This window comes from Ailuropoda melanoleuca, chromosome 16, assembly GCF_002007445.2.
Source record: "Ailuropoda melanoleuca isolate Jingjing chromosome 16, ASM200744v2, whole genome shotgun sequence".
Lineage (NCBI taxonomy): Eukaryota > Metazoa > Chordata > Mammalia > Carnivora > Ursidae > Ailuropoda > Ailuropoda melanoleuca.
In genome coordinates this window covers 24,550,238-24,567,121 of record NC_048233.1, presented here as the reverse complement: position 1 = coordinate 24,567,121, position 16,884 = coordinate 24,550,238, and the positions used below count along the sequence as shown (strand labels likewise).

General features: G+C 34.0%; 1 protein-coding gene across 1 annotated transcript in view; it reads left to right on the top strand.

Annotated features, from left to right (window-relative positions):
* INTS13 (integrator complex subunit 13) overlaps window positions 1-16,031 on the top strand; it is a 28,021-nt gene extending 11,990 nt beyond the window's left edge. Inside the window, exons 8-17 of the mRNA XM_011222198.3 lie at window positions 286-370; window positions 3,801-3,890; window positions 4,094-4,183; window positions 5,695-5,873; window positions 6,986-7,156; window positions 7,407-7,561; window positions 7,869-8,099; window positions 9,860-9,999; window positions 14,535-14,670; window positions 15,464-16,031. Coding sequence (XP_011220500.2) covers window positions 286-370; window positions 3,801-3,890; window positions 4,094-4,183; window positions 5,695-5,873; window positions 6,986-7,156; window positions 7,407-7,561; window positions 7,869-8,099; window positions 9,860-9,999; window positions 14,535-14,670; window positions 15,464-15,503 — 1,317 coding nt within the window. The 3' untranslated portion in view covers window positions 15,504-16,031. The remainder of the gene's footprint in view (window positions 1-285; window positions 371-3,800; window positions 3,891-4,093; window positions 4,184-5,694; window positions 5,874-6,985; window positions 7,157-7,406; window positions 7,562-7,868; window positions 8,100-9,859; window positions 10,000-14,534; window positions 14,671-15,463) is intronic.
* Window positions 16,032-16,884: the final 853 nt, after the last annotated feature.

Genomic DNA, 16,884 nt, shown 5'->3' with positions numbered 1-16,884 from the left:
AAATCTCAAGTTTTTGAGGAGTCATTTATGTTAATTCTGATATAATGTAAGAAAAATCATTAAATACTTTATTACTTACATATAGCTAGTAGTTTTTAAATAGAGTTCATATTACCTTGGAAAACTATTGCATCTTTAAATAGATCAATTACTGAGCAAACTGTCCCATTATAGCTAATTATTGTTGGGTATATTTTACCTCAATTTAAGCAAAAAGCAAAATGAATAATTAATAACTTAATTATTTTGAAAATAAAACCAAGTTATTTTAAATTTTGCTTTAAGGAAGAACAACATGCTAACACGTCTGCCAATTACGATGTGGAGCTGCTTCATCACAAAGATGCACATGTGGATTTCCTGAAAAGTGGTAAGTAAGAGACGCTGGAAACTAGCATTTTCTAAGATCTCACATATGAAAGCATACTAACAACTTTGAGAAGTTTGTCAGTAAACAAACCTAATGGACAGTAGTTCATTTCTTTCCAGACTTGTTCCACAGTATTGTCTATGAATGACCATGGAACTGGTGTGCTGTAGAATTTTCCTCTGGGAAACACTAGGCTACTGGAATAAATACTGAGAAAGACAGCCATGACAGTCATGTCATAGTTTCTCTTTTGCAAGCAAACTACTTTGGGAAAGCAAAGAGAACAAGAACTGACTTGAAAAAGTGATAGAGTTCCAGCTTGCCTGCATAAAAACCAGTTGTTTTGAAATTTAAATTTGTTTTCTTTCCTCTAAAAATTATTTGAATCAGTAGGTCTCGTTGCCAAAATCATGATTTCTGTAACTGTATCAGCATGGTTTTGGGGGAAGAGACTCTGGAGATAATAGATAAAAGTCTTAGCTAAATCTTTGCCACCAGCTAGCAAGTCCCATGTTTCTAGACTTCATGTTGCACACTTTATTGAATTAAAGATGCTGATTAGATGAACTGTAGTATTCCGTCCATTCCTAAAATTCAGTGACATTGCCTTTAAGTTTTGACATTTGGTTAAACCCTTTAGAATATTTTCTATGTAATTTGATGCTATCAGAAAATTAAATGGTTGACTTTGATCATGTTGTATGCATCTTTTCTGAAGTTAATACCTTCATCCAGTCATAACAGTTGTTACGTGTATAAGGAGTCTTGAAATTAGCCTAATACAAATTTCTAACATGAGAAAAACTACTAAGATAAATGGATATATTAATGTTTAACAAAGGAATGTAAAGAACTTGTTTTTATAGTATGTGGAAATTACTAAGAATCTGTGAGGTAATATCAACTTTTAAAATATTTATTTTTAAAACAAAAAATGTTAAGAGTGTTCTTTGTGATACAAAATATTTCTTTAAGAGTTATTGCTTGAGCTGTGGTTGTATGCGTGATACATGGGCACCATGTGTAAATGCTAGAGTGGACATAGAAACAGGGTGCTGTGGGAACACAGGGGTTGCGTGTGATTATGCCTCCATGAGTTAGGCAAGCTTTACAGAGATGACATTAGAGCTGGATTTTGATGAGTAAGCTTACACTTTAGCCCACATGCCTTACCTGAACTCCAGATCTACAAGATTCTGCTGGCTAGTAATATCTATTAAATGTCTCTCAGGCACCTAAAACTCAACATTCCCAAAACAACTGAGGAGCTCCCTGAACTGTTCAGTTCTTCTTCTTCTTCTTTTTTTTTTTTAAGATTTATTTCTTTTTTAAGTAAATCATTTTTAAAGATTTATTTATTTACTGGAGAGAGAGAGAGAGAATGAGCATGAGCGGGGGGAGGGGCTAACGAAGAGAGAGAAGCAGTCCCAGGACTCTGAGATCATGTCCTGAGTCGAGGGCACATGCTTAACCAACTGAGCCACCTAGGTGCCCCTTGGTCTTCCAATGTTCCCTCTCTAAGTGAATGACCCTATTGTCTGTCCAGCTATTTAAGGCAGAAACCTCAGTCATCTTTGAGACATCTTTCTGACATTCTTCATATCTAGTCCATCATCACATTTTCTTGATGTTATCTACTAAGTATCTCTAAAATACATCCATACAACTGCATCTCTACCACCATTACCATCTCTCTGATCTAGCCCATTATTTTCTTACCTAGTATCCCATAGTAGCCCACTAAGTGGTCTGTCTACTCTTGACGTGCTAGCTAGAATAGCTTTCAGAATGCTAATCCTGACCATGTTCCCCTTAGTTTACAATCCTTTATTGTTTTTCTGTTACCCTTAGGATAAAGACTCAACTGTTTAAATGTCTTACCAGGCCTTGCATTGCCTGGTCCGTCCTCCTTTCCATTCTCTTCTCACAATGTACTCCTCTCCTCTGTTTGAGGGACACGGACCTAAACTTTTTATGCTCCTTCCTTTCACAGTATCTTGGCATCTGCTGTTTTTCTTTCTTGCTCAAATATTCCTCATTTCCTTCACTTTCCTTTATTTCTTTAGTTAATTTCTACTTATCCTTTTAGACTGAAACTAGTTTTCACTTCTCAAAGAAACCTTCCCCTAATTTCTTAGATTAGGTCAGATCTCTGTATAGATGCTCATGGTACTGTATACGTCATCTTCAAAGCTTTGTCAGCTTTATAGTTTGTGTTTGTTTAATATTACTGTTTTTTTCATGGAGGAATACTTTATTTCAATTAATATATCGGCTTAGGAAATTAAAAATAACATCCTTTAAAGTTGGACAAAATTATTTCAGCATTTCTCTGAAATAATAGACAGTTGAGAACAGTTAGGACGTTTTGACAGAAAAGATGATTTAAGGAGGATTTGCCTTACCAGATACTAAAACCAATTTAAAGACATGTTAATTAAAACACATGGTACTGACATGAGAATAAATAAACAGATCAATGGAATAGAAAAAAATGATTATAAAATGAGCCTTCGAATATTTAAGACATTTGGGTATCATATTTACTTCTTATTTTTTTATGTTTGTTTTTTAAATCACAGATCAATGAGGAAGGGATGGAGTGTGTGACAAATAGTGTTTAAGAAAAATGACTAATTATTTGGGGGAAAATCTCCCTTACCTCTTACACGGCAAAATAAATCCCAAATGCATTAAAGAATTTAAAGTGAAAGCATTAACAGGAACTAGAAGAATATAATGGTGACTGTTTAAGCACACTGAAGATAGGAAAGGGTTTTCTAGGTATAAAATGTAGGAAAAGAAACAACGGAATAAAATACTGATCAATTTTGACCCCACGAAATTTTAAGTTCCTGAATTTAAAAAATAGAACAAACAAAATTAAAAGGAAAAGTAGAAATTGAAAAATATTTGCAATTATGTGTTCATTATTATTTTATTAACATTTGGGCACTCTATTTTACTGTAGACTCCCTTAAGGCAAAACATGTTCACTGTTCCATCTTTTTATATATTTATTTTCTAGACCTCTCATTTTATGTTTCTTATAAATTCATTAGGATTCAGTATGGTCAGTTGTGAATTTTAGATTCCTGAAGCTTTCTTTCAGTATTTAACCATATTAATACTTATTTAATGGTGTCAGAGGGAAGCAGTTGTAGATTCTTAAATTTTTAAAGAATTTTTGCTCTTGATTATCATTGCAGTGACTGAAATGATTAATTAATGAGAAATTTGGAGGATAATATTATTTTAATCAGAGCTAATATCCAAATCCATTTGGTATTTTTCTAGGAGACTTGTATAAAAATGATGTCCTCCCAGAGTTATTTTCTCTTCTAGAGTTTAAACTGTTTTTGGAAGACTTGGGTAAACAATTTTCAGTTTGTGACCTATTTAATAATGTTTTTCTGGCTTATTCTTAAAGGTGATACCCACATAGGTGGCAGCAGTAGAGAAGGCTCATTTAAAGAAACGATAACATTAAAGTGGTGCACACCCAGGACAAATAACATTGGTAGGTATTTTAAAGAAATTGAAAGAGGAGAATAAATCAAAGGTTCTTAAAATATAAATATATATATATATATATGGATCATTAGTCTCTTTTTGAATTTTTGTTTTTCATTGTTTTAGGGGCTCAGTGAACACTTTTTTCCTCTTTTAATTATGGACATATTCCATTATATTCTTTCAAATCAGTGTTTTCTTCCATTTCAGAATTACACTATTGCACTGGCGCTTACCGAATTTCACCTGTAGACGTAAATAGTAGACCTTCCTCCTGCCTTACTAATTTTCTTCTAAATGGTAATTTTCAACATTTAGTTGTTTTGTCTGAGAATATTACAAGTGAAATTATTAGTAAGAAATGTGAAAATCTGAACTCTAGAAAGCTCTTTTCTTTAAGATAGTCTAAACATATTTTACCTCCCAAAAGTTGTGTAATCGTAAGTACCCTTTTAGCAGTTTTACTGATGTTTAAAAATAAGATGACTTTATGCTTTTCAGATTGTTATATCTAAAAATGTTGCTTAATATATTTTTTATATCTAAAAATGTTACTTAATATATTTTTAAAGTATTTTTAATTTAAAGATTTGGTTGTTAGAGTCTAAGTTGATTTTTCTGGTAGAATAATACAGACCATTTATTTTGGCCTGTTGTATTTTAAATTGCAAAGTATACATTGACTTCTTTTTTGCACAGTTTACCTTAATCATAAATAAACATATTTTCAATATTATGCCATATGATTCTTAACACATATGACTTTAAATCCATGGTTTCCTTGTGTGAAAATTAAAAAAAATATTAGAGTCCATTTACTAGATTTATTTATTTATTTTAAAGATTTTATTTATTTATTTGACAGAGAGAGAGGCAGTGAGAGAGGGAACACAAGCAGGGGGAGTGGGAGAGGGAGAAGCAGGCTTCCCGCCAAGCAGGGAGCCCAATGCGGGGCTCAATCCCAGGACCCTGGGACCGTGACCTGAGCCAAAGGCAGATGCTTAATGACTGAGCCACTCAGGTGCCCCAGTTTACTGGATTTAAATTCTTAATAGCTTCTCCAGTGATTCTTGTGATCAACTAGGTTCAAAACCACTGATGTGGCAGGTCAAAATTAAGCAAAATTTGATTATCAGACTGTATAAAGTCCAGATTAAATAACCTTTGGTCATGTGAAATAGAAAGTAGTTATGATAACCATGCTGATATATAGGAGGTATTGTGGAAGTGAATGGAGACTTGGCTTTCTCCCCCAAATATTGTGTAGCTTTGATAATTAGAGAGTTATCCAACAGTTATCTCACTTTCCTTCTTGATGCCCAGGAGAAAAATTTTATGTACTTGTAATGTATGAAGAATGTAACCAAACATTATACCAGAGACCACTATCCTTATTTTGAAAATGTAAGCTTGGAGTGATCAAGAGAAAGCTAAGACTAGAATTCAGACTTTTAGGACTTGAAATGCAGATATACTGAATTAGCCAATGCTGCTTAAAATATGAGGTTTAAGGGGAGCCTGGGTGGCACAGCGGTTAAGCGACTGCCTTCGGCTCAGGGCGTGATCCTGGCGTTATGGGATCGAGCCCCACATCAGGCTCTTCCGCTATGAGTCTGCTTCTTCCTCTCCTACTCCCCCTGCTTGTGTTCCCTCTCTCGAGGGCTGTCTCTATCTCTGTCGAATAAATAAATAAAATGTTTAAAAAAAAATATGAGGTTTAATGAAATGAAAAATCTAGACATAAATTTTAAGGGAAAAAATAAGAGGCTATTTTAACTTTATCACTGATAGCATAATCTTGCTTTTGACAGGTCGTTCTGTTTTATTGGAACAACCACGAAAGTCAGGTTCCAAAGTCATTAGTCATATGCTTAGTAGCCATGGAGGAGAGATTTTTTTGCATGTCCTTAGCAGTTCTCGATCCATTCTAGAAGATCCGCCTTCAATTAGTGAAGGATGTGGAGGCAGAGTTACAGACTACCGGATCACAGTAAGATTCTAACATTTATAAATTGTATGTTTTGACTATGTCACATTCAGCAAGTAGTTATTGAATGCCTATTACAGGCTGAGATCTGTGACAAAATGGGGTTTGGAGAAGTTGATGATATATTATTATTTTGATTAGGTGACTTTTCTGTAATACTTACTCACAAGAGCTATTTATCACTTTATAGTCTTTCTTATGTATTCAGTGTATATCTAGAAGTATATGGATAGCAGTGACAACTGTAATTGTAGGAAACAATGGAAATTGATTTGAACTAGTATTTCAAGTGGAAGTTTATTTTCTAGTAACTTAATGGCAAATAAAAACATTTCAGTATTTGGCTGCTGCTACTTGGAAATGATACTAAATTTTGTTATTTAAAGGTATACACAAAGAAGTTGTGTCTGTTTTGGGTAGAAATTCTGTTCTGATTTTAATTTTTCAGTCCCCCTCCCCTCTTTTACGTTCACTACTTAATGGTTGTTTACTTTGAGGTGGTGTGAAAGTTAAATGTGATTAATGTATAGGAATGTACTTTGTAAATCATGAAAGTGTTACATACTGCAGGTAATTATTTTTGATCAGAATTTTCTTTATTATTTTTATATCTTTTTTTTAATAAGGAGAAAACAAAGTATTTATTGTAGAAAATTTAGGGAATATAGATATCTTTTTTAATCAAAAACAAGGACTAAATCACCTATAATTCCATCATTCAAAGTTCACCACTGTTAACATTTTTTTGATGTTATGTCAAGGAATTTTTAAGTAAGCATTGGTATTCTAATATGATTAATCCCTTCCTTTATCTGTGTATGATATAAAAGAGTTAAATTATAGAAGTGAAGAAAAATGAGTGTTCCTTGGTTTTTAAAAAGTAGAAAGAACCATGAATGCATTTATGTTTGAGCCTTTCTTCATCTCCACTGTAATAAAGGCTGCTAGGCTTCATGTTCAAAAAGAAGGGAAAAAATTAGTAAGGGGACTGTTAGAGGAAATACCTTGTTGCATATCACAGGACAGAAGACATCAGGGAAACAGACTATTACATGTAATCCATACTGAAACATTAGAAAATAGTTTCTAATTTTATTTTATTTGGTTATCATTAGGATTTTGGTGAATTTATGAGGGAAAACAGATTAACTCCTTTTCTAGACCCCAGATATAAAATCGATGGAAGTCTTGAGATCCCTTTGGAGCGAGCAAAAGATCAGTTAGAAAAACACACCCGTTACTGGCCTATGATTATTTCACAAACCACCATTTTTAACATGCAAGCGGTAAGTATTAAATAGTTTTCAACCTTTCTTCTAGATTAGTTATATGTTCTTTACAGATATCATTTCGTGAGCAAAGAATCACATATATGAGTTTGCTACAGATAAAGAGTTACTAATAGAAAATTGAAATGATGGTTATAGGTTATCTCACCATGGTGATGTTTAAAATCAATTGAAGTTCTCCCTAGATGCTTTGATATTTGTTTTTCAAGACAGATTTTCTTTTTATTTCTTAAAAAAATTCTAACAGGTAGTTCCATTAGCCAGTGTTATTGTGAAAGAATCTTTGACAGAAGAAGATGTGTTAAACTGTCAAAAAACAATATACAACTTAGTTGATATGGAAAGGAAGAATGATCCTCTGCCTATTTCCACAGTTGGTACAAGAGGAAAAGGCCCTAAGAGGTAGTTTTTTCTTACTTTCTCTATATATCACATTACTTGATACATACTGTTTTTTAAGCTAACGTATTTCATATGTAAATTATATGGTTGGAGGTGTATATAGGTACATATATGTGATTGAGATGAAATGATATAAAATACAGAATAGCAGAATTGGATATTATAACTTAGAATTACACCATGAGCTATCTAGGAAGAAAAAGTCCATGTTTAATGATTCCTTTTATTTTATTTTACCAGTAGCAAGTGACACTTCAATATTATTTAAATAGTATTTCTAAGAACCTATTTTAAATCTTTACTTCAGAGATGAACAATACCGTATCATGTGGAATGAATTAGAAACCCTTGTCAGAGCTCATATCAACAACTCGGAGAAACATCAGAGAGTCTTGGAATGTCTGATGGCATGTAGGAGCAAACCCCCAGAAGAAGAAGAACGAAAGAAACGAGGAAGAAAGAGAGAGGACAAAGAGGACAAATCAGAGAAAGCAGTGAAAGATTATGAACAGGAGAAATCTTGGCAAGATTCAGAGAGGTGACTTGTTGATAATGTAGTACCATGGTGCCTTTTGGCATATCACATTCTGTGTGTAGCACATTCGTACATTCATTTAATATGTATTTATTTCAGTTTATAACTATAATTTTATCATTTTTAAAATCTAAGATGTCTTGGTGGTGTTAAGAGTTGTAGGGACACCTGGGTGGCTCAGTTGGTTAAGCATCTGACTTCGTTTCAGCTCAGGTCATGTGATCTTAGCATTGTGAGATGGAGCCCCAAGTCTGGCTCCTTGCTAGGCATGGAGCCTGCTTAAGATTCTCTCCCTCTCCCTCTGCCCCTACCATGCTATCCCTGTGTGTATACGCACTTGCGCATGTTCTCTCTCTCTCTCTCCTCTCTCTCAAAAAAAAAAAAAAAAATTGTAATTTTTTTTTTTACTGTTGGGGCAAAGGTAGTGTTTAATTTTTTCCTAATGATCTTCTGAAAATCATAATATACCGTGTTTGGTATCAGTCTTCGCTTTATGCATTATGAATATCAAAGATGTGGTTTTATTTCTTTGTTCGGTAAATACTAAAATGCCTTGGATATGTCAGGCGTTTGGTGTCAGATTTCTTGCCCTGGAAGAACGTACAGTGTTGTGGTAGAGAGAGGCATGTAAGTCATTGATTATAGCAAAGTATGGAAAATGCAGTTATAAAAGTAGGCACAGGATGTCCTTGGGAGCATAGAGGAAGAGCAGTCTTACTTCTGAAAACCTTCTGCAATAATGCACTCTTTTTCCTTAGTTTGTGATTTATATGGTAACATCAAGGTTAAATTTAAAAAAAACATAGAAAGTAATAAAGGCTTCTAAATAAAAGTATCATAACGTTTCAGCTGGCTTTGTCTTCTTCCTCCTTGCCAGAAATCAGGCAAAGAATCAGGTAAATACTATAATGGCGATGTTAGTTAAGTCCCTTAAAAACAAAACGGAACCTACTATGGAAAATTTCAAACATCTACAACAATAGAACAAATAGTTACTCATTTATTTTTAACAATTCATGGCAGATCTCATTTCATATATATCTACAGCCACTCACCTCACCACCACCACCACTATTCCTCCCACATGGGAATATTTTGAAACTAATTCTAGAAATCATATCATTTCATCCAAAAATAAGTAGAACATTTTATTCTCTTTGACCATAGAAGTTCATTTCTTTCTTAGGCCTATTGAACTTCTGAAACAGAATTAGCTCACTTTAAGAAGAGGGGGAAAAAACGTATTCTCATTCAGCCACACTGATCTTTATATATTTTGAGGTGTTTCTGTTCTCTGATGAAACTCAAAATGAGCTTAGAGGTTAGTTCTTAATTTGCGGACTGTAAATACATTTCTACAGCACATAAACTAGGACACAAATGATGATAGATTTCTTAATCTTATTTGTAATTTGAAATAGTGTTTTGTCCATATTTGTAAAAATTAAAATTGTGACATTTCTTCTAAAGATTACATTTCTGACATTTTTAACTTCTTAAATTTTCCTCCCATGTTTTCTTATTTTACAGTGAACTATATTACTGAATTATTACATTATTGTGGGAGGAAAAGGGAAATATGTTTAATTCATTAAGTTTTCTTACCTGATTCTAGGTTGAGATTTATCTTTTGATTAGTTTCTGGGTTTACTCTGTGAGAGCAGCTTTTATTAAAACCAATTTGCAAAGTTTAGTTTAATTATTGAACCAGTTAGATTTTTTTAAATTTGAACTTTAAATTTTATTGTTTGTCCCTCTAAAAGATTAAAAGGAATCTTAGAACGTGGAAAAGAGGAGTTGGCTGAAGCTGAGATTATAAAAGATTCGCCTGATTCCCCAGAACCTCCAAACAAAAAGCCCCTTGTTGAGATGGATGAAACTCCACCAGTAGAAAAATCAAAAGGTAGGGTAAGAACTGTGTTGGTAACTATGTTTGTTAAAAGTTTTCTAATTTAGTTTGTTTTCTGCAGTGTTATTTAATATTGTTGTATATATGAGGAGGAGCTACTAACTGTTCTGGATGTCCTTTGGGAGATTCTTTTTACAGCCTTGGAAAATACAGGCAGAAAATGTATTTGTTGGCATTAAAGAAAAAGTAGTGTCATACCTTCATTAATGAAGCCTTTGGAAAATAAGCACTTTTATTATAAAGTCTGTGTTTTAAGAAATTTTAGTTATGTAAACTTGACTTCATTTACATTCCTGATTCTACGCTAAGTATGCTAGGTTTATTGAAGACAAACTCTTTTCCTTAAACTCCTCCTGAACTTAGGAATAGATCTACTATTACCCATCTACAGTGTGGTGTGAATGAGTTTCAGTAGAGGAGTTGTAAGTAATGTTTTCATTGTTAAAAAAAAAAGCCACAGGGGCGCCTGGGTGGCACAGCGGTTAAGCGTCTGCCTTCGGCTCAGGGCGTGATCCCAGCGTTGTGGGATCGAGCCCCACATCAGGCTCTTCCGCTATGAGCCTGCCTCTTCCTCTCCCACTCCCCCTGCTTGTGTTCCCTCTCTCGCTGGCTGTCTCTATCTCTGTCAAATAAACAATAAAATCTTTAAAAAAAAAAAAAAAAGCCACAATGTTTTAATTTCATTTTATCTCTTATTTATAGACTGAAATGCTTAATTTCTTCTTGAAGGAATACTGGGTATCAGAGATATGAGTTGGGTTTGGGGGCTCCTGAAATTGTAGGCTTTAGTTGTTTTGAAGATAAATTAGATTTAGTCCTTTTGGGATAAATGGCAAGGTAATAAGACCTGGGGGCTGGCCATATTATGATTTTTGGCAGCTCATCCTAGGGAGAAGCCTTGTTTGTGTTTTTATATACTTCTCCTTAGTGTATATATAATGTGATACATGTAAATATTCTCCATTCACTGATTTGTTTGAAGTCAGAGATAAAGGTGATCTTACCATATTTGCCTTTCAGGCATTAACCAGAGTGCCTGGAAAATAAATAAATGTCTGATAAATTATTCTAGTTCTTACAAGGCCAAAATATGCCAATTGATTAGGATGAGAAATTTAGGCTTAGTCTAAACAATGCTTCGATGTTGCTTGGAAAATAGAACTCTAAAAATTATTTGTTAGTGACAGAATTACAAGCAACCGAAACCCTATTAGTAAGAAAATAATTAAATAACAGTGTGTTTGTAGGGTGGAATTTATATAATAAGCCCAAGAATAATGATTACTGTTCCCTCTTGCTAATGTGTGTCATTCAGATTTCAACGTAAGCAAGTCCTTTTTCAGGAATGACTTCCCTGACCTCCATTCCTAATTAAGTTAGGTGCTTCCATTGCACCCCAGGATTACACTGGGGTAGCACTTAAGAGTCCTGCATTGACACTGCTTATTGACTTCATGCCTCTGCTACTAATCTGAAACATTTTAAAATATTGGGCTTTTTATTTTTTTAAGTAGGCTCCATGCCCAATGTGGGGCTTGAACTCGCGGCCTGGAGACTAAGAGTCTCATGTTCTACCAGCTGAGCCAGCCGAGTACCCAAAATGCTGGGACTTTTAAGAATTTATTGTTATGGGACGCCTAAGTGGCTCAGTCAGTTAAGTGTCTGCCTTTGGCTCAGGTTGTGATCCCAGCGTTCTGGGATCAAGTCCCACATCAGGCTCCCTGCTCAGTGGGGAGCCGACTTGTACCTCCGCCTGCTTCTTCCTCAGCCTGTCACTCCTGCTAAATAAATAAAATCTTTAGACAGTATTAATAAGAAGAAAAAATAATAAAATAAAATTTACTCATATCACTACCACTCAATTTCCTGGCCCATAGTAGAAGTTCAGCTATTACTTGTTGAATGAGTGAATGAATGAATATATAAGGTAAAGAAAAAAAAAAGCAGGCTACAAAACCATATACACCATGCTCTCCATTTTATTTTTAAAAAGAAGTTTGTATACACACATAAACCCGCTTGTCACTTTATTTTTTTTTTTGTCACTTTAAATTAAATAGATCCCTGATGCTTCACACATTGGAAGCACTAAATGTAGTGGCCCATATGAGAAGCAGCTTGGTTGCAAATCGCTGTCTTCAACCCTTATAACTTTCCTTTCAAGGCTAGTACTTGAAATTTGTTTCTTCTTCCATTACAACCTAAGTCACATGTCTCTTCTAATCAGCAACTTTTATATGGACCTTTTATTATATACTGCAGTTTCATCTGTTTTGGGAAATGACTTCCCAAGACTCTCCAAAGTGAATTTTGTGCCTGAGATATACTGTGCATATAAGGTTGGGCTATTCCAAATAGGCCCTCTAGATTTGGTGGAAATCTCTTCAGCTCTCTTTTGTATGATGAAATAACAGAAAAGCCAAAATGTCATTTTCTTGGCGTTGAAGAAAGACCAGAATATTTATAGCTGTTAGAGCCAGGGGTATTATGGATGATTTTATTTCTTCCTTTGTATGTTGTTTTCTAAATTTTATCTAATGAATATGTATTAGTTTTATAATAAGAAAAAGAAAAGACTTTTGTTAATTTAGTTTTGGGAAAGGTATATGCAGAAATTTTAACTCGTTTTGGTGTGCAATTCTGTGAGTTAAACAGTTCCATCACCCAAAAGATTCTCTAGGACTGCCCCTTTGTAATCATCCTACACTCTTCTTACTCCCAGTCCTGTATAACCATTTATATGTTTTCTTTTCCTATAATTGTGCCTTTTTCAGAATACCATATAAATGAAATCATAAAGTATAGTGCCTTTTGAGGTTGGCCTACTTGATATAGCATAATGGATCTGAGATTCATCTGTGTTGTGTGTTTGTCAGTGTTTTTTTTTTTTTTTTTAACCTATTGTATATAACTAGCTTTATTAGAATCCGCCAACTCATTTTTCCAAACTGGGTGTATCGTTGTGCATTCTCCCCAGCAGTTAATGAGAGTTCTGGTTGTTCTGCATCCTCAAGAGCACTCGTTAGATTTCTTTTTTTTCCCTCCTCTGCTAGGTATGTAGTAGTATTTCATTATGGTTTTCATGTTCTATTTCCCTCATGACTGATGATGGTGAGCCTCTTTTCATTTGCTTATTTTCCATCTGTATGTATTTCTTTAATAAAGGGCTCATTCAGATATTGTGGTTATATTTCAATTGGGTTGTCTGAGAGTTTTTTGTTGGATTTTGAGAATTCTTTATTTTTTCTGGATACACATGCTTTGTTGGATATGTGATTTGCAAATATTTTCTCCCAGTCTGGTTTGTCTTTCTCCTAACATTAGGTGACTTTTGCAGAGCTGAAATTTCTAATTTTGATGAAGTCCAGTATATCAAATTTTTTATGGTTATGCTTTTGGTGTTATCTATAAGAAATCTTTGCATTGCCCAAAGTCACAGAGGTTTATTCTAACCTACATGTTTTTTTAGGAGTTCTGTAGTTTTAGATTTTACATTCAGGCCATGATCCATTTTGAGTTTGTTTTTTAAATTTTTTCCATATGGTGTAAGATATGAGTTAGTGTTCTTTTTTTTTTTTTTAAAGTAATATCCTAATTGTTCCAGCAGCATTTGTTTAAAAGACTATTTTTTTTCTTCATTGAATTGCCTTTGTACCTTTATCATATATCAATTGATTTTATATGTGGGAGTCTATTTCTGGGTTTTCTCTTCTGTTCCATTGGTCCATGTATCTATCCTTTTGCCAATACAATACTGTGATGATCACTATAAGCAGAGTTTTAAAATCAGGTAGTGAGTCTTCTTTTTTCTACTTTTCAAAATTGTTTTGGCTGTGCTAGTGCTCTGCCTTTTTTTTTATATTGTGCAGGAAAGAGATAGCATAGCGAGCTTGAAACTGTTATCATTAATAAAGCCTCCTTACAAGTTTGGCCCGTGGTTGGCATCTGGGAACTTGGCTTTTAAAACATTCCCTATATGATGAAGTTATTTTGTCTTACATCTGAACTGAACACTTGCCTTCCATCTTAGAGTCTGGACTTTTGGTAATTGTAGTTTGGCAGAGAATGCCTTTGTGTCCAGCTCTTAATAATCCAGGATTCTGAGTCTTACACAGGCTTCCTGGCAGAAATTTTGTACACACATGGCTACATTTTTGCTGCTGGAGGGACTATGCACTTGGTGTGACCCCTCACTGCAGGGAGAGAGCATGGAAAGCCTACAAGTGGATTCTTCCGTCCTTTGCTTAGTGTATCTTTTGCTCTTACTGATCTGGCTGTATATCCTTACTCTGTTGCTGCAGTGATTCTTAGCTCAGATTATAACTTTATGTTTAGTTACTTAAATCCATCCAACAAATCACCAAGCTAGTAGCTGGTCTTGGGGACCCCTGAACATTTGGAATAAGGAAAGATGATATTCTTTAATTATATAAAATTAACAATGGAATTAAGGGTGAATTTTTTAAATTTGAAAATTTTGAAGTAATAAATTGTTCTACCTTTTCCTCTTCTTTCACATGTAACACCAGGGCCAGTGTCCTTATTATCCCTGTGGAGTAATAGAATCAATACCGCCAATTCCAGAAAACATCAGGAGTTTGCTGGACGTTTGAACTCTGTTAATAACAGAGCTGAATTATATCAACATCTTAAAGAGGAAAATGGGTCTGTATTATTTATTGTAGAAATTGGTTTTCCTAATTGCTTTATTATAAGTTAAAGTAATAAACACTGCTCGTTTGCTGTGTTCAGCAATTTTTTATTACTAATATAATGAGCTGATACATGTTACCTATAAAGAGAAAGAATTAACTGCTTTGATCCTTGGTACTTATAAAAGATTTGATTTTATTGATCGTAACCCTGAAAGTACTCCTTAGAGGGTTTCATTGCTCAGTAAACATCACAGAGGGAAAAATCGGGGAACAACTTAATATACAATACTGAATCTTATAAAAAATGGGGGAGAAATACTTTTCTATTAAGCAATACAGTATTAGCAATGTTGATTTTAATTGAATAAGTCTCAGGTCTGATTATTTTAATATCCTTTTTGGAAGACCTCTTGAAAACGTATTGGTAAAGGAGTTTCGTTAGTGGAAAAGGAAATAAATTTTTGACTAAATGGTAGAGATTTTTTTCCTTAGTTTTAAGCTTGAGCAGGTAACATGAAAAAAGTGACTTTTGAAATGAAACCTTGGGAAAGTGACTATTTCTCTGCGCTTCAATTTTCACTCTTATCTGTGAAACAAGGAAGGTAGAGTAACCAGAGGGACCCTAACTGTAGTCCTTTCCTAAAGGACGTTCTTTTGTCTATGAATATATAGAGTTTAATTTCGTGTGAAAGTTCTTTTGTCCTATGAATATATAGTTTAATTTCGTGTGAAAGTTGGAGAAAAAATCTGGGTAGTTACTGAATGATACATTTTACCACTCATCTTTTCCTTCTGTTTTTCAGAATGGAGACAACAGAAAATGGCAAAGCCAGCCGGCAGTGAGGAATGACTTGAGGAACTAAAATTTACTATATTGCATATGTATTTTGGGCAGAATTTGATATAAGTACTTTTACAGCAAGAATGTATAGTTATGTTGCCTGGACTGGTTTTTACATTTTTAAAATATTTCAACTAACTTTATCTTTTTTGTATTAATTGTAAAATTGGCACATATATCAAAAAATATACATTTGAAATTTGTCCTCCCAAATCACACAAATTTATTTTATGGTAAAAGGATGTTCCCTCTGGAAATGTTTTTTAAAAAATTCTTAGGCTTCTCTTTGCCAAATAAAACTATTAAAATTTCTGAATGCAAAATATTGGAGTATTCTTTTAGAAGAAAGAGAATCATTTGTTGACAATTTTTAAACATTAAAAAAAACTATCAGGATTTAGGTGAGATTTGTAATATTTAATATGAAATCTTTTCTATTAGTCTGCATCATATACAGTGCTTTTCCAAGAAGAATGTTGTTTTGTTTATTTTATATCTTACTTTAAATTATTTTGTGTACATGTTGGCCATTTAAAAGCAGAATTTATATTTACCCATTTGAATAATGTTGCATTTTTTTTTCCTGCTAAAACTGTACTGTCCATTCACTTATCATATTGAAAAGAAGCATAAAGTTTACTTCATAGACTTAGAAGAAAGGAAGCTACTAGGTTGTTTGTTTTTAGCCCAGAATAGAATCTTGGTCTCTTTACCTCTCAGAAATGTCATGGTTATATGGTGTATATTTGGTGAGACTTCTGCTTCTTCATCTGGGGGCTCATAACATGCTACAAGAAACATGTTGTTTCAGTGTTAAATGCTAATTCTCGGCTTGTCATTTTTCCTTGAGTGTTTATAGAGGAGGACAAAAGCTTTGTTTAAACATAAAGTCAGTATTTTCTATTAAAACTACTGGTGTTTAAACAAGGGTTTGCTGGGCTCCCTTGTCAAGCCAGTGAAATTAATACTGCTCTTTTATCAACTCCTATCTTGGTCCCAGCCCTTGCATCTGTCCTCTCCCCTAAGCTAGAGCCATTTTTATCCTTACCACCGTGTGTAGATATTCACCTACGCACAAGAGTGACCAGGCCTGGTTAGTGCCTTGAAGATTTAAGGAGCTATAATCCAGTCCTGTATTATTGCATTATATATAATTCTATTTGGGTTCTGATGTTTGTGTCTTATTCTAGATACCGAGTTTTCAACTTGTGCCCACTTGGGGTTCCTGGTTTATTTCTTCATCCAAAATGTTTCTTGCACAATGCATCTTCAAAGACTGGGATCCTTTTGTACTCTTGACTTAGCTTCTCCCTTTCCAGTGTGCTAGGACCATGCTACCTATTTACAGTCTTGTCTTATCTATATCGCAGTCTGCATTTTTAG